Source organism: Diabrotica virgifera, chromosome 5, assembly GCF_917563875.1.
Source record: "Diabrotica virgifera virgifera chromosome 5, PGI_DIABVI_V3a".
Taxonomy (NCBI): domain Eukaryota; kingdom Metazoa; phylum Arthropoda; class Insecta; order Coleoptera; family Chrysomelidae; genus Diabrotica; species Diabrotica virgifera.
The window spans coordinates 84,790,829-84,815,569 of NC_065447.1; the positions used below are offsets into that span (position 1 = coordinate 84,790,829).

Consider the following 24,741-nt stretch of genomic DNA (forward strand, 5'->3'; position numbering starts at 1 on the left):
ACAAAGACAGCTCCAAATTAAGTCAAAACATAAATTGAAACGAACGTCGATGTGCATATACATTTTGTATACTGTATACTATATACTACACACAGCGGACGGACTATATCATATTTCGCCACTACTCACGCTGGCATTGTTACAGGCAGGGTACCCACGGTACTCTGCCATGGCAACGCACGGAGCGAATATACACTTTGCATATATTCCGCTCTCTTTTTATCATAATGACCTATCTTTTTTGTTTCAGGGCCGTAGTAGAAGTACTTCTTCGTGCTGGATTTAGCGTCAACATGCGAACCAAAGCGGGGACGGCGTTACACGAAGCAGCTCTATACGGGAAAGTGGAGGTGGTTCGGACTCTTTTGGAACACGGTGTTAATACCTCCATTAGAGATTCGAATAACCACACCGTGATGGATCTTCTAAGTCAATTTAACACAGCGCAGGCTTCGCAAGAGATCATGCATATCCTAAAACGTAAGTTTTCATATATTATGTATTTCTTCTTCTTCTTTTTCTTTTTCTTATTTTTGTGTAATTTTCAATATGCCTTCAGAAGATGCCATTCCATCGTTTTCGTGATCTTCCCACTGATCGTTTTCTTATTGGGGAACCGTCTCTCGCCGTCCTTACTACTCTATTTGTCGTAATTCGGCTTATGTGGTCGTTACATTCTACTCTTCTGTTTTTTACCAAGTCATTCATTTTGCCCACCTTGCATCTCCGTCGTATATCTGTACTTCTAGCCCTGTTCCATAGTGTTTTACCATCAATTGTTCGAAGGGTTTTCATCTCTACTGTTTCTAGCATTATCTTTGTCCTCTCTGTATCAGGTCGTGTTTCTGCCGTGTATGTCATTATTGGTCTGATGACTGTTTTGTAAATTCTGCCTTTCACTCCTTTTCCTATATTTTTGTTTCTCCACATTGTTTCATTAAGGCCACCTGCGACTCTGTTTGCTTTGTTCACTTTGATCTTCCACTTCTGTTTCGAGCTTTCTTTAGCTAGATAATGTGATGCCTAGATATTTAAATTTCCTAGATGCCTAGATATTTACTTTTCATTTCTTTTCTGATATTTTTATTTCTCCATATTTTGTCGTTCAGGCAACCTGCGGCTCTGTTTGCTCTATTCATTTGATCTTCCACTTGTGTGTCGAGCTTTTCGTAGCTGGATAGGGCCTAGATATTTAAACCATCACTTTTTCAATTATCTCCCCTTCAGCTCTAATTTACATCTTATTAGATTTACTGTTAGGACCATACATTTGTTCTTTTTTGGGGAAATTAACATGTTGAATTTTCTAACGGAAATATTAAATTGATGCAACACACGTTTTATCATCTTCACTTTGAGAGATTAGTATTGCGTCGTCTGCATAGCAGATTGTGTATTTTAAGTTGTTTTTCTCCCGTTTGGTATCCTTTTTTCGTTCTTACTTTTTTTATTATTTCGTCCAGGATCAAGTTGAACAATAAAGGACTAAGAGAATCTCCCTGTTATCCCATTTAGTTCTTCATCTACTTTTACTTTTACTGTGTTATTTTGGTGAATATTTTCGATCGTTTTAATTATTGCGTACAATAAATGGATGTTCTTTAATTTCACCCTGTGAAATGCCTTCTTAAGGTCCACGAAACATAAGTATTCCGGTTTGTTACTGCCTGCCCCATCATAAATTTAGCGTTGTTGCATGATCTTCCCGACCTAAAACCTTGTTGGTCTTCTGCTAATGTTACAATTTTATTCACTTTATTTGTTATCATTTTGGTCGTTAATTTTAGTGTTGTGTTTAATAAGTTAATTCCTCTGTAATTGTCCGAATTCGATTTTTCTGCCTTTTTGAAGAGCGGCATTAGGATGCTAGATCTTCATTGTTGTGGTATTCTCTTTTGTTCTATTATTTTTTGGCATCGTTTTAATAGTTGTTTGGTCAATTTTAATAGTTGCTGTCAGGTTATTAAGACAGCAGCGCAGAAGAAGAAAATAGCATGTAAAAAATACATTGAAATCGAGCTGGAAGAAGATAACAAAGAATATAAAAGGCTGAGAGAATTAGGGAAAAACATCATAAGACAATCAAAAGCAAAGACGTGGAAAGAGTGCTTTTGGACAACAATCACACATACGACGAAAGAAAAACAGAGAAATAACAGCAGTAAGGGATACAACAAACCAAATCCAGACCATTGCTGAATAAATAGCTAAAGTATGGAAAGAATACTACGAAAATAAATGTAGAAATGAAACAATGGACGTTAGAAATGAAACATATCAAGATGACGAGAAAGAAATAGAGCAATTAAGTAGAGAAGAAGTAATAGAGGAAGTATATAAAAAATGAAATCTGGCAAATCTGGAGGAGATGAAGACATAGACCCGGAAATAGTAAAATACATGGGAGAAGGGACAAACTGGCTATGGAAAATATCGGAATGGGACGTTTCGATGCCGCCGGTTCATCGCCAGTCCATTTCATCGCCGTCATATCTCGCATTTCCTAGAATTCCTAATTAATACTAAAAATAACTAATAATTGTAACTGTCGAAAATTCGGAAATATATTAGATAACGATTAATTGACTGGCGATGAATCGGCCGGCATCGGCATCGAACTGGCGGCATCGAAACGGCGGCGATGAAACGTCCTAGACCCGGAAAATATAGAGGCATGAAAACAGCAACAAATCCCAAAAGACTGGCAAAACAACCTTATACCGCCAATGTACAAAACAGGATGTTATTAACAGGATTGTTATCGGTTTGTTTTAAAATATAAACGAACATAGAGAAGATGCTTCGTCAAGAGGTAAAAAAAGAACTGGGATAAAAACAAGCAGCGTTTATACCAGAAAGACAGGCAAATTATATCATTTACATCATTAGAAATATAATTGAAAGAAAATATAATATACATAGAAAGAAAAGTTATATGACAATGCTTGTAGAAAATGAAAGTACGAATTACACTGATAAAAATAATTGAAAGTATTTACAGAGGAGTAAAAGGACGTGTACGGGTAGCAGGAGAAAGATCTGAAAAATTAAATTGGGAAAGAAGTATCAAATAAGGAGAAAGTCTTGGCTCGCTACTATTCATAATATTCATGAACGAATTGATTAGAAATAAGTACCACTGGAGAAAGAACCAATCAAATACAGACAATAATAGGTTACCAAAGATTACAGCCAGTAAAAATAGAAGGATTATTGCATGCGGATGACATGGTCCTTGTAGCAGATACCATTACGAAAATGCAAAAACTTATAAACATATGGACATAGGAAACAGAGAAACTGAAAATGGAAATTAACATCGAGAAAAGTAAAATAATGGTGATCGGCGAAAAGGAAGAAAATGAAATAAATATAAAATGCAAAAATACTCAACTGGAAATAGTTATCGCATATGATTATCTTGGAAGTATAATTACAATCATGGAAAAATAGACCTCTAAGTAACAAACAAAACAACAAAATTGAACAAAGCGCCAGTTCTGAGAAAAAAATAGTTGTTGAAAGAAACAAAAATGAAAAAATATATAATACGATTGTGATACCGGTAGAGATTGCAATTGCTGGATCCAGCATCCAGCAATCCAGCTGGATCCAGCGCTTTTTTTTACATGCTGGATCCAGCAAACCGGGCTGGATCCAGCAGCGCGGATCCGCAAACTCGTCAAATTCGAAATAAGTTACTGAATGTCTTTATTAGCCTCTTTATTCAAGCCGTGAGTCGGCAACTTGCCATTCTATCGTGCTAGGAGTAGCTCAGTATGCTGGAAAGTTTCTACAGCCTAAAAGTTTGCATCGATAAAGCGTTGATAGACATTGATTCTGCGATAAAATTCTCTGCTGGCCTGTGGTCAATAATCAATGAGTTGATGGCCACTCTCTAACCGGTAAAACTGGCTGTAGAAGCTCTTTGCAGAAGAGAGTCCACTTTGATAACGGCCGACACAACCATGACATTTGCCTTAGACAAACTAAATAGCCAGGACTCTAGCCTTAATGCCAATCTATTGGAAGCACTACGCAACATAATCGCCGAACACTATCTTTCTGAAATTACAGGTACATTAGTGTACTTACAAAATCAAAAAAGTATGACGAAGGACTAAACAATCCTGGTTATTTCCTCATACCGAAAAATAATGCAATGCGACAAGAGACGAAAAATTTGTTGATTCGTATAAATAAACAAGTAACTCTGGAACCAGGACATAATGAAAGAAGATGGGCCAACTAATCCGGAGTCCGTGAATTTTACTTTGGAACAAAAACTTGAGAGTGGATTGAAACGAGAAAAAGAAAACTTTTATAACCAAAAAAAAGTTTGGTTCTCAAAAAGATTACGAACAGATTTTGCAAAAGGAAATGGCAGTTTATGAGGCCAAAGGAGTGGAAGGCGATCATTTGTCAATGGTCTATGACTATTTGATGACCTTAAAACCGACCAGCACAGAGGCCGGAAGGGCTTTCTCCGCAACCGGCTATATGTGCAGTTATGTGCTAAGTAGGTTAGGCCTATGTTTTTTAAGGTCTCACTTCCAAGAAACTAAAAAATTTATGTTTAAAAATTTAGTAATTTAAAAAACTTAGAATACAGACAAAAAAAACATTAAAATCGTGTTTTTATTGTGATTCCACATTTTGCTGGATCCGCGCTGGATCCAGCTGGATTTAGGTCAATCTTGGAAAAATCCAGCTGAATTGAAAATGCTGCTGGATTGCAATCCCTAACTGGGCAATACTAGTAAAAATTGGACTTTGCAGAGAAAGCGAATGTAATAGTAGGATCAACGCAATGGAAATGATGGGATAGCAAATGGGTTAGAATAGATATGAGACAATTAGAGGGACAACCAAACATGAACCAATAATGAACAAAATAATAAAGAGACAATTAAACTTGTATGGACATGTGATGAGAATGAAACCCAGAAAAAAAACAGATAGAGGAAAAAATGGATACAGGACATAGTAGATGCGGGAAAGATTAAATAGAAAACACTTGAAATGAAAATAATAGCACATGGCAGAAAATATTGGAAGAGATAAATGAATATTTAACATTGCATAACTAAACCCAAATCCGACATTTGAAAGGATATAAGGAAGGGAAGAAAGAAAAAAGAATATTTGTGTTATCGATTAACGTTTTAGATATCGAGGTTAATGCTTATACATAGCCCTTTCATAAGTGCAATCATTCTAAACCTGTTGATAGATAGTACTTATTAGCTTGAAATGGTCATCTTATTCCCTTAGGGACCTTGTTTGTCACTAGTTCGAAATGTAAACAAATATAACATAAACCTTTATATCAATCATTTGTTCAATTAATATAAAATATGAATTAGAGCATTAAGTTGGCATTCAGCAATAATAAATAAAGCTTTATTGGGAGAGTAAATTTATTAATGGGATTAAATTCTTTCCGTTTTGTTTTTCCAATATCAAAAATTCAATTTCGTTTCACTTAACTTTAATCTCATAATCTAATCGATAAAACAAATTTATTGGACATCATGTATCCTTATTTTTAACTAAAATTGTTTAAATTGGTTTATTTTAAATATGCACATTTTATTTCGGATTTTTCACAAAGGTGTAACAAAAAGGCAGGTCATAAATTAAATCACATATTCTGGGACCAAACATAGTTAGATTGAACATAACTTACCTTGGTACAAATGTGCGCATAAAAAAAGTTACAGCCCTTTGAAGTTAAAAAATGAAATTCGATTTTTTCCAATATATCGAACAGTATTAGAGATTTTTATTGAAAATGGAGACCAGTGGCGTTCTTATGGCAGGAACATCTTAAAATAAAAGTGAAATTTGTGAACCCCATAAAATTTTTATGTAGGTTTTGTTCCCTTAAACCCCACCCTCCACTTAAAAACTTGAGATACTTGGCCTAAATATTTGTGTACGTTTAAGTTACATTATTATTGTGGTACCATTCAATTGTGGAAAAAAAATCAATGTTTTTCGATATTATACTCATTTACGATTCACTCATTTTTTGCCGTAGAAAAATTTTTTTTAACCCAAGTTTTTGGGATTTAAATAACCTACAATTTCATATTTAAACATTTTTTCGTATCTCTGATGCTAATCTTTCTATTCTGAAGAAAATGGTATTTTTTACCAAACTACAAAAATTCGTTATCCGCTTTTAACCCCAGTTTTTTCTAAACTCATCATTCTAAGCCAGTCAAACTTCTCAAATCTATTACTAATACATAAATAAAGAAGTATTAATAAGGCCAATGACTAAGAACACCTCTAACTTACATTATTAAGCTTCCAACTGGATTACTCCTTTTTTTTTTTTCAAAAAAATATATTGATTTTTTAACCGTAACTTTTTTATTTTTTATCCTAGAAAGTTTGGTAAAAAAGAATTTTGTAGGTCTCTACAAGATCTATAAGGCTATTAATATTAAATCCTTTTAAAATCCTAAGTCGCAAAAAGAGGTGACTGTAAAGGGTTGGTAAAGGTGGTTTTTGCATGTTATTACAAGTTTTAATTGTCAATAGCTCACTCAGTTTTTGGCATAGAAAAAATTTTTGCTAACTCCGTTCTTGGGAATTAAATAAGCTACAATTTTCGATTTACATATTTTTTCGTATCTCTGATGGTAATCTTTCTATTCTGAAGAAAAGGGCATTTTTTACCAATTTACATGAATTCGTTATTCGCTTTTAAATCCATTTTTTTAAAAACTAATCATTCTAAACCGCTCAAACCTCTAGAACCTATTAATACTACATAAATATGGAAGACCAAATAAGGTCAATGAGTAATTTTAATTAGGGTGGTAAGTAGGGGGAAGTTTCCGATCTCTTTTTCGCTGAAAAAAATAGGGACTGACATTCTTTTCATAATAAGTCACTTAATTTTTGAGCTACAGACTTTTTTATTTCTGTAGATAGATATTTTTAAATACTTTAAATTAGTTTGAACAAGTTATCCTCGAAAAATGCACAGTTTTCCCGTCTTTTGAGTTTGAAACTACAATATTTAGCATTTGACGAAGAAGAGCTAATATATAATAAAGTATAGCTCGATTACTATTGGTCTTAAAGAAAATAAAAAAAAACTGTTTTGTTTATTTTTTCAAAAGGTACATTTTTGTTAAGCAAAGTTGTTTTGATAAAACGAAAACTTTTTGAGTTATTAGCAGAAAACTGATTAAAAACATTGATTTTTTCGATATAAAACTAACAACTTTCGATAGCGAATAAATCGAAAACTATTAATTTTATCAAAAAAATGTATACAACGTTTTTTGCTTAGAATGAATGTTTTTACCAACTTTTGCGGTCAAAATAAAATAAAAAATTTCCACCCCCGAGATGGGGTTGAAACCACCCCCATAGTAAAAGCGCCTTTCGGCCTGATATAGATTTTGATCCTTGGACTATCTACTACTTAGTCTCAAATTTTCAAGCAAATCGATCTATTCTGTAAAAATTGCGAGGTTTTGTCCTATTTTAAGCTTCATTACTTGGACTATTAGCTCTTAGGACCTACTTTTTCGATAAGTCAGTATTTATTGAGATATTTTGAACAATAATTGTAAAATCCCCCTCATATTAATTATTGTAAATGGTTAATGGTAGGGAGCCCAAGCGGGGATTTTTGCAGTTACTCGAGCGCGTCAGATTAGCATATGGGGAGAAACCTGGTACCCTGCAGATGTACCTCTACCATATATTGGCTCTTAACAAAGGGGAGTTCGTTAAGGGGGGCCCGAAAAAAAATCTATCCTTAAAAAAACTCGAAATTGTCAGATTAAGATAAGGTAAGTTAATTACATGCAAAAGAGTGTATTTTTCAAAAATCTGACGATTTGAGCCGAGTGTAAGGAAATGGGTGAGTCCCAAAGTTTCGCAAGAAAAAAGCGAATATTTCGCGAAATGAATGACAAATCGAAAAACTAAAAAATATGTAACAATAAAACACTGACAACGTTTGTTTTCTATACTTCCACAAAATTTATTATAACTATGTGACTACAGCTGTTTCGGCAGAGTGCCTTTCTCAAGTGATTTAGTTTACTATGGGTTTGCCTTTTTAAAGTCTTTAACGGAGGGGTTGAGGAGTGGGGAACTGTTTGTCTCGAGTTGGTCATTCAGAATTATATCTGTATTTTTTAATTTATTAATTTCCATAGATTCTAATAAAGATAGCTTAAGGCCTTTATTTTGAATATGCAAAATTTGAAACTCTTCATTAAAAGAATGATTATGATCTAGAAGGTGAAGGGCGTATGTAGAAGTGTCTGTTTTTCTATTGTTGAAAGCCCTTTTGTGTTCTGCTATCCGTTTGTCAAAGGTTCTGCCAGTTTGACCGATGTAAGTTTTCGGACAGTCACCACTGACAGCAAGTCACTTACTGTCACTTCCTGTTGCGTTTAGTAAATTTCAATTTCCGACTTATCATCGACTTACTTCGTATGCTTTAAATGATGACGCACGGGTAAAGATTCGCGGACTCAACTGTAGTTAAGCTATCTTTATTAGAATCTATGGAAATTAATAAAAATTAAAAAATACAGATATAATTCTGAATGACCAACTCGAGACAAACAGCTCCCCACTCCTCAACCTTTTCAGTTAAAGACTTTAAAAAGGCAAACCCATAGTAATTTAAATCACTTGAGAAAGGCACTCTGCCGAAACAACTGTAGTCACATAGTTATAATAAATTTTGTGGAAGTATAGAAAACAAAGGTTTTCAGTGTTTTATTGTTAGATAAAATGAACTTCCATCAAGTAACGGTCGAATCCATCAATTATAAAAAATATGTGTTCAATATTTTTTAAAAATCTATCGAATGACACCAAACACGACTTCCCACGAAGAGGGGTGGGGGGTAAATTTAATATTTTAAATACGAATCCCGCGATATTTCGCGAAATGAACATCAGATCGAAAAACTGTAAAATACACTTATTCAATATTTTTTAAAAATCTATCGAATGGCACCAAACACGACTCCCCACAGAGTCGGAGGTGGGGTTACTTAAAAATCTTAAATAGGACTCCCATTTTTTATTGCAGATTTGGATTCCTTATGTAAAAATAAGTAAGTTTTATTCGAAACATTTTTCTGAATTCTGGATAGATGGCGTTATAATCGGAAAAAACGATTGTTGGAAATGGAAAATTAAATTAAAAATGGAAAGTCCCCACTAAAATGGAAAACTTTACTTAACTTTTTTTGGTTTTAGGTCCTACTCTTCACAACCCAATAGGTCCCCATAACGCTCGAGTGACTGCACATTTAGCATACTTTGCTCCCATACTATAAGTAGGATTATAGAATATTATTTCCGTAATAATATTACCAGATCTTTATAATTTTACTTAACCATTTACGAATATGTGGTGTATTTTACAAAAATGTTCAAAATATCGTGATAAAAACTGGCTGATCGGAAAGTTCTAAGAGGCAAAAAAGTTTCAAAAGCATTGTGTTTAACTAATGGTACCACAATAATAATTTAATTGGAACGTAAGTACACAAGTATTTGGGAGAGTGTGTTTAAGGGAACCAAACTCCCATACAATTTTTATGGGGTGATTAAATTTCACCGTTATTTTTTTTTAAGAATTTTCTGCCATAAGAATGCCTCAGTCCATTTTCAGTAAAAAATCTTCTAATAGTTTTCGATATATTGGAACAAATCGATTTTCATTTTGTAACTTCAAAGGGCTGTAACCTTTTTATGTGCACATTTGTACTAAGGTAAGTTAGCTTCAATCGAATTACAGTTGAGTCCACGAGTCTACCCGTGCGTCATCATTTAAAGCATACGAAGTAAGTCGGAAATTTACTAAACGCAACAGCAAGTGACAGAAAGTGGGTATTACTCCGATCACGGGTCATAGTATAAAATTTGAAGTCATCAAATAAATAGAATGTCAAATTTAAGTTTTGCTTTAAAAGTTTGGTGCATAATTACAGTTACATTTGAAGTAGCTTAATAAATTCTTTTATTATCATTGATTAATAAATAAATAAACAATTTATAAAAAAAATTCAATAACATATTTTCTTTTTGTTATTTTATTCACTTTGGCGGAACATTAAACACAAGCATTCCTTAACTGTGTCGTTAGCTTTGTACGTTGTCAATATAAAATTAGTTGTGAAAAGAACTGTTTGTATACTATAAAAAAATTCAAAATGCAAAAATTCGACAAAATAACAGCAAAAAATTCAACAAACTGACAGCCACAAAAGAAAACAAACCAAAACGCCAGAAATTGTACTTAAAATATGCAAAAACATCCCCAATCGTCTTTTTTGTAGCCATCTCTTTTCAATGTACTGAGTCTAGATCGTTCATAAAAATAACATGTTTTTTTACTTAATAACAGGCGGTAGCTGGTTTGTCATTAATTTCATGCGTAGAAGAGAATGATGCTAGATAAAAAGTATGTGTTTTATCTCGCCAGGTATTAATGATGCACGGGTAAAGACTCGTGAACTCAAGTGTAGTTTTGGTCCCAGAATATGTGATTTAATTTATAACCTGTCTTTTTGTTATACCCTGTATACCATCAATATACTGGATCGAAATAGAATTAAACAAAAACATCCTTTATTTTTGTACGACACGTCTGTATAGTTCGTCCGCTATAACTTTTCCCATGCGTCACGATTCATTTTCAAACAAATTAAGTCAAAACATAAAGTAAAACGTACGCCGATGTGTGTAGTATATAGTATACAGTATACAAAATGTATATATGTTACAGTTCAAGTTGATTCTCAGTTAGAGTTGACTTTTCCTAGTTTGAGTCAACTCCAACTGAAACGAGCAGTAAAAGTTGATTTGAAGAATTTGAATCAACTTTTACTAGTTGAAGTTGACTCTTCCTAACCCTTATTAGTAAAAGTAGATTATATAATTTATACGAGTATAATATCACGTGCATTTTTGATGTGTGTGCGTCTCTTTGTTTTGACCATTTCAACTACTTATTAGTCCAGTCTGTAACGTAGCCTCCGTTAGGTAAATTATTCTGATTCGATTTTTTTGCACAAACTTACTCAAACAAATACATCCTTATAACAAATACATAGTGTCAGGCGGTACCGCGGTCGAAAAATTGTTTAAATAATTTTTGTTAACCAAATTCACAAAAATAATTCTTATCTACTCTACCGTCTACCTCATATTATGTATAAGTTTTTATTGTGTGAAAATTGTAAATATAGATATCAGTACATGAAGGGTTTAAAGTGTGCCTGAAGTAATAATGTATTTTAAATGGGATTTACTTTTTCGCACTGTTTTTTAGCACACTTTCATATAATCAAATATCCTTAACTTTCGCCTTGTCATGGTGATGACATGTGAGCAATAAATTACAAAAAAAGTTTTGACAGTTTTGTGGTTTGACAGAAGTTTGAATTTTTAAATGTCAAAGTTCTAAAAAATTGTAAAATAGGAACGTATTCCAGTGACGAAGAGTTGCAGTTTTTTTATTTGTTTTTTTGGCAGATAAAATATTGTATGAAACTGTGCGTGAAGTACATTTTGCGCACTTAGGCGAAGTATAGCACTCGGCCCGCTCGTGCTCTAAACATCGCGTGCGTGCGCAAAAAGCATACTTCACGAACTGTTTTATAAATAACCTAAGTATTTCACTCCGGACAAATTTTTTTACATTATTTTTGTCATTAGGAGCAAAAAAGGTCTCTTGTGATTTTTCTCTAAAATTGATATTTTTCAAGTTATACGCGATTTAAAATTTGAAAAATGCGAAATGACCATTTTTAAGGCTTAATAACTCGATTAAAAACTATTATTATGAAAGTCAGAAAGTCACCTAATCAAAGTTTAAAGCCCCCCTACAAGATCCTGAAGAAATGTTTGTCATTATTTTATTACTAAGCTGTTATTTTTAATTATCAACAATGAGCGCTAAAAGCGTATTGAGGCGGCCGTCAATATGAGTGCGAGTAAGATCCTCCATTCCGACCGTCCAATGCTGCATCTCAGTCGTACTCACATTGACAGCCGCCTCAATACGCTCCTAGCGCTCATTGTTAATAATTAAAAATAACAGCTTAGTAATACAATAATGACAAATATTTCTTCAGTACCTTGTAGGGGGGTCGTTAAAATTTGATTTGTTGACTTTCTGACTTTCATAATAACAATTTTTAACTGAGTTATTAAGCCTTGAAAATGGCCATTTTCGCATTTTTCAAATTTTAAATCGCGTATAACTCGAGAATAATAAATTTTACAGAACAATCACAAAATACCTCTTTTGCTCCGAATGACCCAAATGATGTAAAAACATGTCCGAAGTAAATTTTTTTGTGAATTTGTTTAAAAAAAATTGTTTAAACAATTTTTCGATTGCGGTACCACCTGACACCCTGTGGATTCGTTATAAGGACCTCTTTTTGAGTAAGTTTGTGCAAAAGAATCGAACTGGAATAATTTACCTAACGGGGGCGACGTTACAGCCTAGACTATAAATATCACGATTTGAACATAATATACAGTAACATTTAATTTCTAGAATCGGTTGTTTGTGTGAATCAACTTTTACTAAATGGCATTGGGAAGAGTATACTTTAACTAGTTGGAGTCTACTTTTACTAGTAAATGTTGAATAAAAATCTTCATTTTATATTTTAATCAACTTTTACTAAAACCAGCCGTTTGAGTCGACTCGAACTAGGAAAAGTCAACTCCAACTGGATAATCAACTTGAACTATAACATATACACATCGACGTTCGTTTCACTTTATGTCTTGACTTAATTTGTTTGAAAATGAATCGTGACGCATGGGAAAAGTTATAGCAGACGAACAATATGTCTGGGGATTAATGCGGCAAAAACTGCAACAGATTATGCAAAATTGACTGCTAAACGGATTTTAATTCAGTTATGAAAGTTATGTGGGAACAACTTATGAAACTGAAGTTTTTACTACCGATTCCGAAAAAAATCAGAAAAAGTTTATTCCTAAACTTTGATAGCTAGATATTTTGTATTATAAAATATCGTATGTCAAGCTGATAAAGTATAAACTAGGCATTCTCTTCGACTTTTCAATTTACTTTTGTTTTGCATGAATTTTCTTATATCGTGTTCCTTTTCAAGCGCAACCAGACGGACTCTTTCTCCTAACTTCATAGCCTTTTCATTGCATCTTTTATGGTATCTGTGACATTTTTATCTATTTCCAAGGACTTTTTATAATTTTCCAAACTGTCTATAATTTTCTACTTGAAAATCTACTTGTTTTAATTTTGTGTTTTCTTCTTTTAATGTTACATTCTCTTGTCTTAACTCTGTTATTTCTTCTCTATATTCGTTTTGCTCTCTACGAATTTGGCTGATTTCTTTATATTGTTATTGAATCTCTTTACACACTTCTGCCATTTCCATAATTTTTTGTACGTTTTCCTCAATTTTTTCTTTTTTATTGGTGGTAGATCTGCCTATTTTTCGACTTCACGCTGTAAGTCTTTAGACCAGGGCGCATCTGTATAAATATTAGTACATTTGGACGTTCAGAGGTGACTCAAATTTTTTTGCAGAAATTGCTTGAAAATAAATCAAATAATAATATTTGAGTTATCGTCCCTCTCAAAAAGGTCCGGAACATTGTTTAAATAATCAAAATGTCAAAAAATTAAGGAAAAATTCGATTTTTTTCCTGGTTTTTTGATTATAACTTTAAAAGTATTCATTTCCGAGAAAAGTTGTACTGACATAAAAGTTGCGTAATTAAATTTCCTACAATGTAGAATTGGTTAAAAATTTAAAAAATAGTCACCCTTGTTGCAAAATAGCAATAATTGTGTGAAAAAAACATACAAAAACAAGTATTCGCATTTTACGTTTTTCAACCATTTATGCTACACTTAGGACCTTCATATTTCACCCTAAAAAACTTTATGATACAGTAAAACAATACTAAAAAGTTCATTAAGATCGGTTCAATATATTTTGCAAAATAAATTTTGCAATCCAGCTTTCGTAAAAAAAAATTAATTTTTTCAAAATGTTACAGGACTGAAAATAAAGTAGATAGCAATTTGAATTTTTTTTTGCTTATAGACGTGTACTGTACCTTTCATTCTCAATTTGCAAAATGAAAATAGATTAATTACCGCGGCGTCAGGAATTTTTTTAAATAAACATTAATTATTGGTGCTACGCGCAGGACAGCGGATAGTTTGCTCTGATTGGGCATTCCAATGACCTTTGATAATGATTGATACATTTTAATTTTTATTACATTTCGATATAAATAAATAAATTTGTTTATTACAAAATAAAAACACAAACTCTATCCTTTGAAATAACACTTTTATTAGCAAAAACTTTCTTTGTTCATATATTTTAAGTTAAATAATAAAAGTTTATTATTTTTAAACATATGCAATTGTTTAAACAATATTTCACAAACAATAATAAAATTCGTTTGATTTTTGTGGAATTAAAATATTAAAATACAACAAAATATAGAGTAAGAAAATAATATATTAGATAAAGATTGGAAGAAATTTTGGTGGAAATCAACTTGTGTGAATCGAACACCGCTGTCCTGCGCGTAGCACCAAAAATTATTGATTATTTCAAAAATTTTCTGACGCCGTGGTAATTAATCGATTTTAATTTTGAAAATTGCAAATGAAAGGTACAGTACACTTCTATAAGCAAAAAAAAATTTCAACTTGCTATCTGCTTTATTTTCAGTCCTGTAACATTTTGAAGAAATGAATTTTTTTTGCGAAAGCTGGATTGCAAAATTTATTTTGCAAAATCTATTGAACCGATCTTAATGAAACTTACAGTATTGTTTTACTGTATCATAAGGTTTTTCTGGGTGAAATATGAAGGTCCTAAGTGTAGCATAAATGGTTGAAAAACGTAAAATGCGAATACTTGTTTTTGTATGTTTTTTTCGCAATTTTTGCTATTTTGCAACTAGGGTGACTATTTTTTAAATTTTTAATCAATTCTATATTATAGGAAATTTAATTACGCAACTTTTATGTTAGTACAACTTTTCTCGGAAATGAACACTTTTAAAGTTATAATCAAAAAACGAAGAAAAAAATCGAATTTTTCCTTCAATTTTTGACATTTTGATTATTTAAACAATGTTCCGGACCTTTTTGAGAGGGAGGATAACTCAAATATTATTATTTGATTTATTTTCAAGCAATTTCTGCAAAAAAAAATTGAGTCACCTCTCAACGTCCATCTCAAAACAGATCCGCCCTGGACTACTTGTGGCTGTAACCTTTCCAATATATTTTTGTCATTGCCAGATTTTAATAATTTAATGCGATATTTCCTGAATCGGATGCTTTTCTGATCTTTTTGAAGATTTTCGTAAACTTATATCTGAATTTGGAATAAAACAAGCTCGATACATAAAAAAGGTAACAAAACACATTGCCAGAACTACCGGGTACAAGCAAATTTAGAAGAATACCTGGAAGAAATTGAAGAACAGAGTAGTTTCTGAGTTGGAAGATGCCATCTTGATAATAAATATATATGGCCATAGCTTAACCTTAGATTCCTGAGCTTAAAATAGGTTGATTAAAGCTAACTTACCTTAGTACGAAAGTTTTTCTTCTTCTCTGATTCTGGCTTTGGTTTAGAATAGAACCTTTAGTCACGTAATTGTATAACTTATCACTAAGTCAGGGGAGTAATGTGTAGTGTGTGTGTTGAGTAAGTGTCTTGTTACTTTACAAAGTCGACGTCATTGTCTTTGCAAAGAGACCCTCCGGAGAGTACCGATCCCACAAGGACATAAACTATTTTTCATTTGTTGTAATATAATATATTTGTACGAAAGTTGATAATAACCAAAATACAAGGTGGTCAAAGTTAAACTTTTATTTTATTTATTCTTGAATATTTCCTAACAGATATGGGATAACGACACGAAATTTGGTGGGCGGAGGTTTTTTGGAAGGAGAAATCTAAATTCGCGACCAAAAATGATGTATTACCCAGAGGGGTCGCATACGTCTTTCAGCGCTCATTTAATACGTTCCCTTTGTTTTATCACCTACTCTATATACTTTTCGAGTAAAAACTTTTATTCTCTTAATATTTTTACTTAAAAAAGGTATGGTATATTCCATGTCAAATCACTCAGGCACAAAATTTTGGATCTCCGATTTGTCTGAAAATTGGTGTATAGCTTCTGCGGGACGCAAAAATAAGATATTTAAGGTCAAAAAATCTTCTTCTTCTTTTTTTCTCAAAATGTTATTTTATGCAATTTTTAGTGATTTGGTGTTTATTTAAACAAATTTGCATTTTCTGTCGTAAAGTATCAATGAAAAACATAATATTTTAATAGAAAGGACTCAAAATTGTCATTATATGGCATTATAACAAGTTATTTTGAATCAAAACAAGTTTTTGATCAAATTTTATAGTGTAAAAAACGTTAAAATACCGTTTTTACGTTTTCCTCCATTCCCAAAATACATCATCATCGATTTGGCTGAAAATTTGCCCACACATAGCCAAAAGATAGGACTTTAAGTGGTTAGAAGGATTTGAATTATATTACAATACCAAAAAAGTTACATGCAGTAATATCAGACTCAAAAGTATATATTAGTCCAGTCGGGATAGCATTTGACCTTGAATGCCGAGCTGCCCAAAATTTTATTTTTATGATCTTTAGGGGAGTCAATAGTAGCCTAAATTTAAAATCACGAATGAATTCCTCCGTTACGTTAGCCGTCATCTTGATTTTAAAGGAGAACCTGTTTTGCTCAATATCTCCGCCATTTTTAACTTTTCGACAAAAATGGTAGGAACTGAAATTGTTCCAAATAAATCGTATTTACAATTATTACAATTTCTTTTTAACAATTTTTGTCGTGAGGTCGATATTTTCGAGTTAATTGTACTTACAGTAGACGCCTATATGTTTTGACTATAATATTGCATGTAACTTTTTTTGTATTGTAATATAATTCAAATCCTTCTCACCACTTAAAGTCCTATGTTTTCTCTATCTGTGGGCAAATTTTCAGCCAAATCGATTATAATGTATTTTGGGAATAGAGAAAAATGTAAAAAACGGTATTTTACCGTTTTCTACACTATAAAATTTGATCAAAAGCTTGTTTTGAATCAAAGTAACTTGTTATAATGCCATATAATGACATTTTTAAGTCCCTTCTATTAAAATATTATGTTTTCCATTGATACTTTACGATAGAAAATGCAAATTTGTATAAATAAACACCAAATCACTTTAAAATCGCATAAAATAACATTTTGAGAAAAAAAGAAGAAGATTTTTTGACCTTAAATATCTGATTTTTACGTCCCGCAGAAGCTATATACCAATTTTCAGACAAATCGGAGGTCCAAAATTTTTTTGCTCCAAAATTTAGTGATTTGAAATGGAATGACCCGTATACTATATTCATCTCGCTAAACTCAACAGTTTTCGAGATAAACGCAGTTTAAGGCCAGCTCCCACTTATAAGGAACAGCCCGCTACGGAACGGGCCGCGACGATCGGCATTTTAATATTTTCGTGTATTCAAATGGCTCAGCGTCTACTTTACGGAATCGTAGCATATCGCGCTGATCTATTTGAATACACGAAAATATTAAAATGCCGATCGTAGCCGGATGTTCCGTATAAGTGGGTTCCGGCCTTTAAACTGCGATGCAACATAATTTTTTGTATATCATTGTAGTTAAACCCGATAAATAAACTTAAGACCATAATAATTTAAAAAAATGTATTGCGAATATCTTTAAATGGGATTTGCGATACAATGACATAAACATGAAATCTTGCACAAATATTATGGTTTCAAGATAATTTTTCGTGTGTAACTACAATGATATTATGCAAAAAATTATGTTGCATCGCAGAATTAAAATGGGTTTATCTCGAAAATAGTTGAGTTTAGCGAGATGAATGTAGTATACCTTTTTTAAGTAAAAATATTAGGAGAATAAAAGTTTTGATTTAAAAAGTATGTAGAGTAGAGGATAAAAAAAATTGAACGTTTTAAATAAGCGCTGAAAGACGTATGTGACGCCCTCTGGGTAATACATCATTTTTGGTGGCGAATTTAGATTTTCCGTCCCAAAAAACCCCACGCCTACCAAATTTCGTGTTGTTAACCCATGCCTGTCAGGAAATATTCAAGAATAAATAAAATAAAAGTTTAACTTTGACACCCTGTATTTCGGTTATTATCAACTTTCGTACTAAGGTAAGTTAGCCGACCTTCTGGCAAATAGAATATGTACAGTGCTTCGGAGCAGTTTGGCTCTAGGATATATTCCAAAGGCATGGAGAATGATCAGAGTAACTTTTATACCAAAACCTGGAAAAACTGGACAGGATGGGGCAAAGTCTCTGAGACCAATAAGTCTTATGTCTTTTCTGCTTAAGACGCTAGAAAAACTGCTAGATAGGCATATATACGGGATGGCGTATTGGAAAACAGACCGATACATAAGAACCAGTATGCATATAGAGCAGGAATGTCAACAGAGACAGCATTACATCAGCTTGTAGAAAAAGCTGAATATGCTCTCAAGCACAAAGAGGTACTATTAGCGACCTTTTTGGACATAGAAGGAGCGTTCAATAACATATCCTTAGAAACAATCTCAAGAGCATCGAGGAGAAAAGGGATCGATGAAATTTGTTGCAAGTGGATAGACCACATGCTACAACAGAGACTCGTATATACGTCCATTCTAGGGGAGAGCATTATCGCCCAGGTCCGACGAGGGTGTCCGCAGGGAGGTGTTCTGTCCCGGCTAATATGGAACCTTGTCATGGACGATTTGCTTGAGTCCCTGGAATTGAACGGCCATGAAACCCTGGGCTATGCAGACGACTTGGTAGTCCTTGTTCAGGGAAAATTCCAAAACATAGTAAGGGAACGCATGCAGCAGGCCCTTAATATTGTCACCAAATGGACTGAGGAAGAAGGGCTGAGAGTCAGTCCTTCCAAAACAGTCACAATTGCATTCACCAGAAGAAGGAAGCTGGAGGACTTAGGGCCTCTGATCCTTAATGGTGAACAATTGGAGCTGTCTAAAGAGGTAAAGTATCTAGGGGTTATACTGGACCCAGAACTTACCTGGAACCGACAGCTTCAAAGAGTAATTAAAAGAGCGGAGGCGACATTAATGCTGACCAGACGCACACATGAAAAAACATGGGGACTCTGTCCGAAAATGGCGTACTGGACATATACAACGATAGTGAGACCCATGATAACATATGCATCCTTGGTATGGTGGACAAAGATGCAGCAAAGAACCGCTATAAACAAGATAAGCAGGATACAAAGACTTGCATGCTTGGGAATAACGGGAGCAATAAAAACAACACCGACGGCGGCACTGGAAACCCTGTTAGACCTACCCCCTCTTGATATATTTATCAAAGGGGAAGCGAGGATGGGAGCATACAGGCTGCAAGGAAAACCAAGGGATAAATACGAGAACCTTGGGCATAATCAGATTTGGAACCATGGTGGGGTAAGTATATCTGATACATACACTGACCACATGGTACCAAAATACACATTTAATAGGAACTTCGGAATAGAAATCAATGACCGAAGGGAATGGAACAACATCAGTAGCAAAATCAGGGGAACGATCTGGTATACAGACGGATCAAAAACCGATGAAGGCACTGGAGCCGGTATTTTTAGTGAAACAGAGAATGTAGGACTCAGTTTCTCACTAGGAACATACACAACTGTGTTTCAAGCGGAAATGTACGCAATTCTGCAGTGGGTCGCAATGAACAACTTGAGGGCCTATGAAAATAGACGGATCAATATACTCACAGACAGCCAAGCATCACTGAAGGCACTAATGAGCCCGAAAGTGACGTCAAGGCTGGTATGGGAATGCCGGCAAGAACTGGAAGAACTGGCCGAAAGAAATAGTGTAAATCTATTCTGGGTGCCAGGACACACCGGGATAGACGGTAATGAGAAAGCAGATGAGCTGGCAAGGAACGGTTCATCAACTTTATATTTTGGCCCAGAACCTGCTCTAGGAGTACCTAAAACAATAATTAGGGGACAAGTCAGGGAATGGGTCAAAAACAAACACAAAGAATACTGGGGGAACGTACCTGGTCAGCGACACGGGAGGCCCTTAATAAGGGAACCCTCAAAACGGAGAGCTGAGGAACTAATAAAATAACATAGGAGTCAGCTCCGCATAATTACAGGTCTTCTCACGGGTCACTGTGCCCTGAAAGGACACCTGAATAGAATTGGGCTGTACGAAGGGAACCTTAACTGCAGACTGTGCAATAGGGGAACTAAAACAGCATATCATGTACTGTACGAGTGTGAGGCTTTGGATCACAAAAGGCAGGCTATTTATGGACAACCAAAATTAAGTCCAGCAGAATATGCCACCCAACCCATGCTAGGGATGTACAATTTGGTACGTGGAACCAAGCTTGTGGATTGGGTGACATAAAAGGTAGGATGGTTGGCACAATAAGCCCATGAGGCTGAAGTGTCATCGGAGACATATGTCAGACGACCTCCAAAAAAAAAGGTAAGTTAGCTTAAATCGACCTAGTTTAAGTCCAGGAATCTAAGGTTAAGCTATGGCCCATTCTTTACCAAACACCATGTATATGTGAAAGCTAATATTTTTATAAAAATAACAGAGCAGTGGTAAAAGTAGGAACAAGAACATCAGAATTTTTCAGAGTGAATAAATGACTGAGTCAGAGTTGCTGCTTATCGCCAACTCTATTTAAAATATTATTCAAGAGTCAATAGGTGTAGAACGCAGAAAGTGTTACTGAATAGGTACAGAGATAAAGCAAGACACTCTGTACACCTTACAACATTCAGATGATCGAGTATTTCTAAACAACGATAAGTATTTATTTATTATATCGTTAAATATTGTTATTTCTAACAGATTTCTATTTTATATGTCTTTTAATATTGTATATTCCAAAACTTCTAGTCATCATAAGTAATAAAGTTTGTGAACAATGTATTTTCCAAGGTCTACTTGGCTCACGCGATATCATCATACTGATAAATTTCCTGTTAGCATAATTGGAATTAGAAAGTTTTATTTTATTAAATTATCCTATCATATTATGTTTTAGGTAGTTTGTTAAACTTAATGGTAGAACCTGCAAATTTGAGCGAGCGATAACAAGAAATTTTTCTCAGTAATAGTGATTTTTAAAGAAGAAATATATTTTTTTCTGTACGGGTAATCTGAAAATGTTCACCCTAATTTAGCAAAACATCAAATGCCACTTGTATCATTATTCTCTTTGCCTTTAGCCCTATGCAGTTTCTATCTTGGGCCATACCAATATCAATCCCCTTTACCTACTTCTTCTTCTTCTCTGCACTACTGCATTCGAACCATTCCCGTAAGTTCTTAAGCCAGGATGTTCTTCGTCTTCCCACATTTCCCCTTTACCTACATGTCCTGCCCAATCTTCTTTCCCCAGGACTTCTATGGTTTTCCTCTCCTACTCTGTCCAATAACTTACAATGCTGCAATTCTTCGGATTAGGTTGGCAGCTATATGCCCGAATCATTTTAACCTATGGTCCCTCATGAACCATCTTCTTCATTTGAACCTAAGGTCCCTACGGTCCCTCTTGAACCATATTCTTTGTGTAGACATGACTCTAGACTCTTTTTTGTAAACTTTTCCCAGTAAGTTGTCGTTCCATTGTTTTCGTGGTCTTCCCACTGATCATCTTTCTATTGAGGAACCGGATCATGCCGTCTTATTTGTTGTCATTCGGCTTATGTGGTTGTGTTCCCTTCTACAGTTCTGTTTCTTACCCAGTTCTTAGGGTAAGAACAGAACAAGTAGGTCGAGGTGGAGGTGTAAGTCGCGGTGGATGCTACTAGTTAAGTCGCGGTCGATGTCGACAGCACATAGAAAGGAGGTCACCTGCGCTGTCAGTCGAGCTAGAACCACTATCAAGTGAAGTAGTTTAATGAAATTTGAATGACAAAAAGATGTGCTTTTGCGATGTTCTGTCTGCGTTAGTCAAGTGATGATAGTGATGAAATGTCAGCTGTAAATAATCAGATTCTTCTTCGTATTTCAGAAATTTACTGTTTTTAAGTGCTTTAGAAATTCAAAAATAAACTGGATACAAAAAAGGGATTATATATGATAGATAGCGCAGGTAATGATAACTTGTCTTCGAACGGACCAATCACAGGGAAGCATCCTTGTAGGCCGCGCAGTAGACCTCCATGTAAAACAAACTTATTTTATTTTTAAAAGCATCGATGTAAACCTCCTGGATGGAATCGCGCTAAACCTCCACCGCGACTTACCTGCTCTGTTCTCTTCCATTCACTACAATGTGTTTGTTTTACATGGATATCGACATCGACCGCGACCCACTTGTTCTGTTCTTACCCTTAGTGTTCTCGCCTTGCACGTCCGCCGTATATCTGCACTTCTAGCTCTGTTCCATAGTGTCTTACCATCTATTTTTCGCAGGGTTTTCATCTCTGCTGTTTTTAACACTCTTTTTGTCCTCTCCGCCAGGCCTTCTTCTGCCGAGTATGTCATTATTGGTCTGACGGTTGTTTTGTAAATTATACGTTTTATTTCTTTACCAATATTTTTATTTCTCCATATTGTTTCATTTAGGCATCCTTCGACTATATTTGCTCTATTCACTTGATCTTCCACTTCCGTTTCCGTAGCTAGATAGTGTGATGCCTAGATATTTAAACTCATCACTTGTTCTGTTATCTGACCTTTCAGCTCTAATGTACATCTTAGTAGATTTGCTGTTATTTTATAGCGAGGCATTTTGTGTTTTTGGGGAAATGAACACGTTAACCGTTAGTCGCGCGGTCTACGATCGTAGACCGCAGAAACGTGCAGACGTGCAGAAAACTGCACATACGCCCCCATCCCGCTTAGTAGCTGTCACTAATACTTCCTACTTAATCTTCAGTTTGGTAAACGCCGCGCCGCCGATCTGTTTGCATTATTTTTTTTCCATTATTCAAAGAGCACTGGTCTACAACTGTAGACCGCGCGACTAAACGCGTTCCAGTTTTTAGTTGTATTATATAAAGCTAATATGTAGCCTGTTGTGTATATAAAGCTAATAACACAAATGAAAAACTTTCAAGAAGCGACTTTATTGAAGACTTATGGAACTAATCAAATCCCAAATTGAATATTGATTCAGTCAATTTGTACTCTACGAGCTCCCTAGTGGGAAAGTTTTGGGGTAGTTCTGATTTCTTACATTATATATGGATTTTGGGCTGCTGAATCCGAATATTAGGTTTGCGGACAAAATTTCTTGCCGGAACATTGAAAAAATCGCGAGAAAATCGAAGAACTTCAGCTTTTTTCCGCTTTTTTGCTCAAATCCCGAAAACTATTAACTTTTAGTAAATGGTCTGTTAACAGAAATTAAAGTACTTAAAATTATCTACAAATATCACTATTTACTTTTTTTTCAGACGAACCGTTCGGTCTATAGTGCAAGTTGAAAATTGCCAATTTTTAACAGTCTCGGCAAAACCCCCTTTTTAGATTCCAAAACTTTAGTTTTTATTAGAATGCTGTCATTTGATAAATTTCTCCTAGTTTTCTGTACAAATAATAAATGTTAGTTCATAATATGAATATGGTATGTCTCTTCTCACAGGTTCCATGAATCCATTCCAACCTAAAATACCGAGAATGTCTTTGCTTTTCCCTTAGAGTCACAGAAGATCAGGCACAGATGGAGTCACAGTTTCAGTTGGTGTGAACATTCCCTTCGGATCTTGATTTCTAATAAACCTTGAGGTTTTGTCCTTTCAAAGTATATTAGTTGAACAGCTCTCTGACTTCCATAAACCTCAGGTGCGGGTTTAGTTTTTAGCCGAGGAATGGATTGGTTAGGAGCTATTGCATGTTTTGGTGCAATACAAGAAATGACACCCTGTATGTTTTTGAAAAAGTGGGTCTGTATTCGCAGCCGCCGTATATATACGTTCAAGGTGTTATGCTCTCAATTTACCAAAGCCGAAAATATGCGTTGCGTATAAAATTTTAGACTCATTGGTGTCCCAATGCATGACAGCCTTATTGACCCAAAGCCTCAAAATGTTGGCACCTAAGACAGTTCATGTGGACCCATTGCCGTATATATTTGTTCACATATTTTAGATATCTGCTATATTGTAGCAATGGTGGCAACGCTTATAGGTAGCTGCTAGAAGGTGAAGCGTTTGTAGCCACAGAAAAGACCATAAAAAAAGAAGCGAATCGAGATACATGTGTGCAAGATGGGACGGCCTTTGCGTAGTGTCATGTTTTGAGGAGTACCACACAAAAGAAAACGTTTAATGTTAATTTACATTATATTATTTTTTTAAGTTAGTTACATTTTTTCAAGTTGGTTTTGCTCTCTGATGAGTACTTTTGAAAAGAAAACGTTTAAGTTGGTTAAAAAAACTCATTAAAAAACATGTTTTGGTCATTTATTTGTTTATTTATTTGCGACGTATATAAAAGTCAATGGGACTCAAAGCATGAAAAACCTTTGGGATTGAGAGACCAACATGCAAATTAAGGCCTGGCATAAAAAAGGGTTAAAATCAGCGTTTTCGTACACTTGTTGTGTAAAGCACGGCTGGTCAATTTTCTGCGTATCGCCTGCGAT

The 24,741-nt window shown here is 34.4% G+C and overlaps 1 protein-coding gene across 3 annotated transcripts in view; it reads left to right on the plus strand.

Moving 5' to 3' along the window:
- LOC114324206 (ankyrin repeat and SAM domain-containing protein 1A-like) overlaps positions 1-24,741 on the plus strand; it is a 351,154-nt gene that overhangs the window by 142,306 nt on the left and 184,107 nt on the right. For all 3 annotated transcript variants that reach the window (XM_028271967.2, XM_028271968.2, XM_028271969.2), the window contains exon 6: positions 251-480. In XM_028271967.2, coding sequence (XP_028127768.2) covers positions 251-480 — 230 coding nt within the window. The remainder of the gene's footprint in view (positions 1-250; positions 481-24,741) is intronic.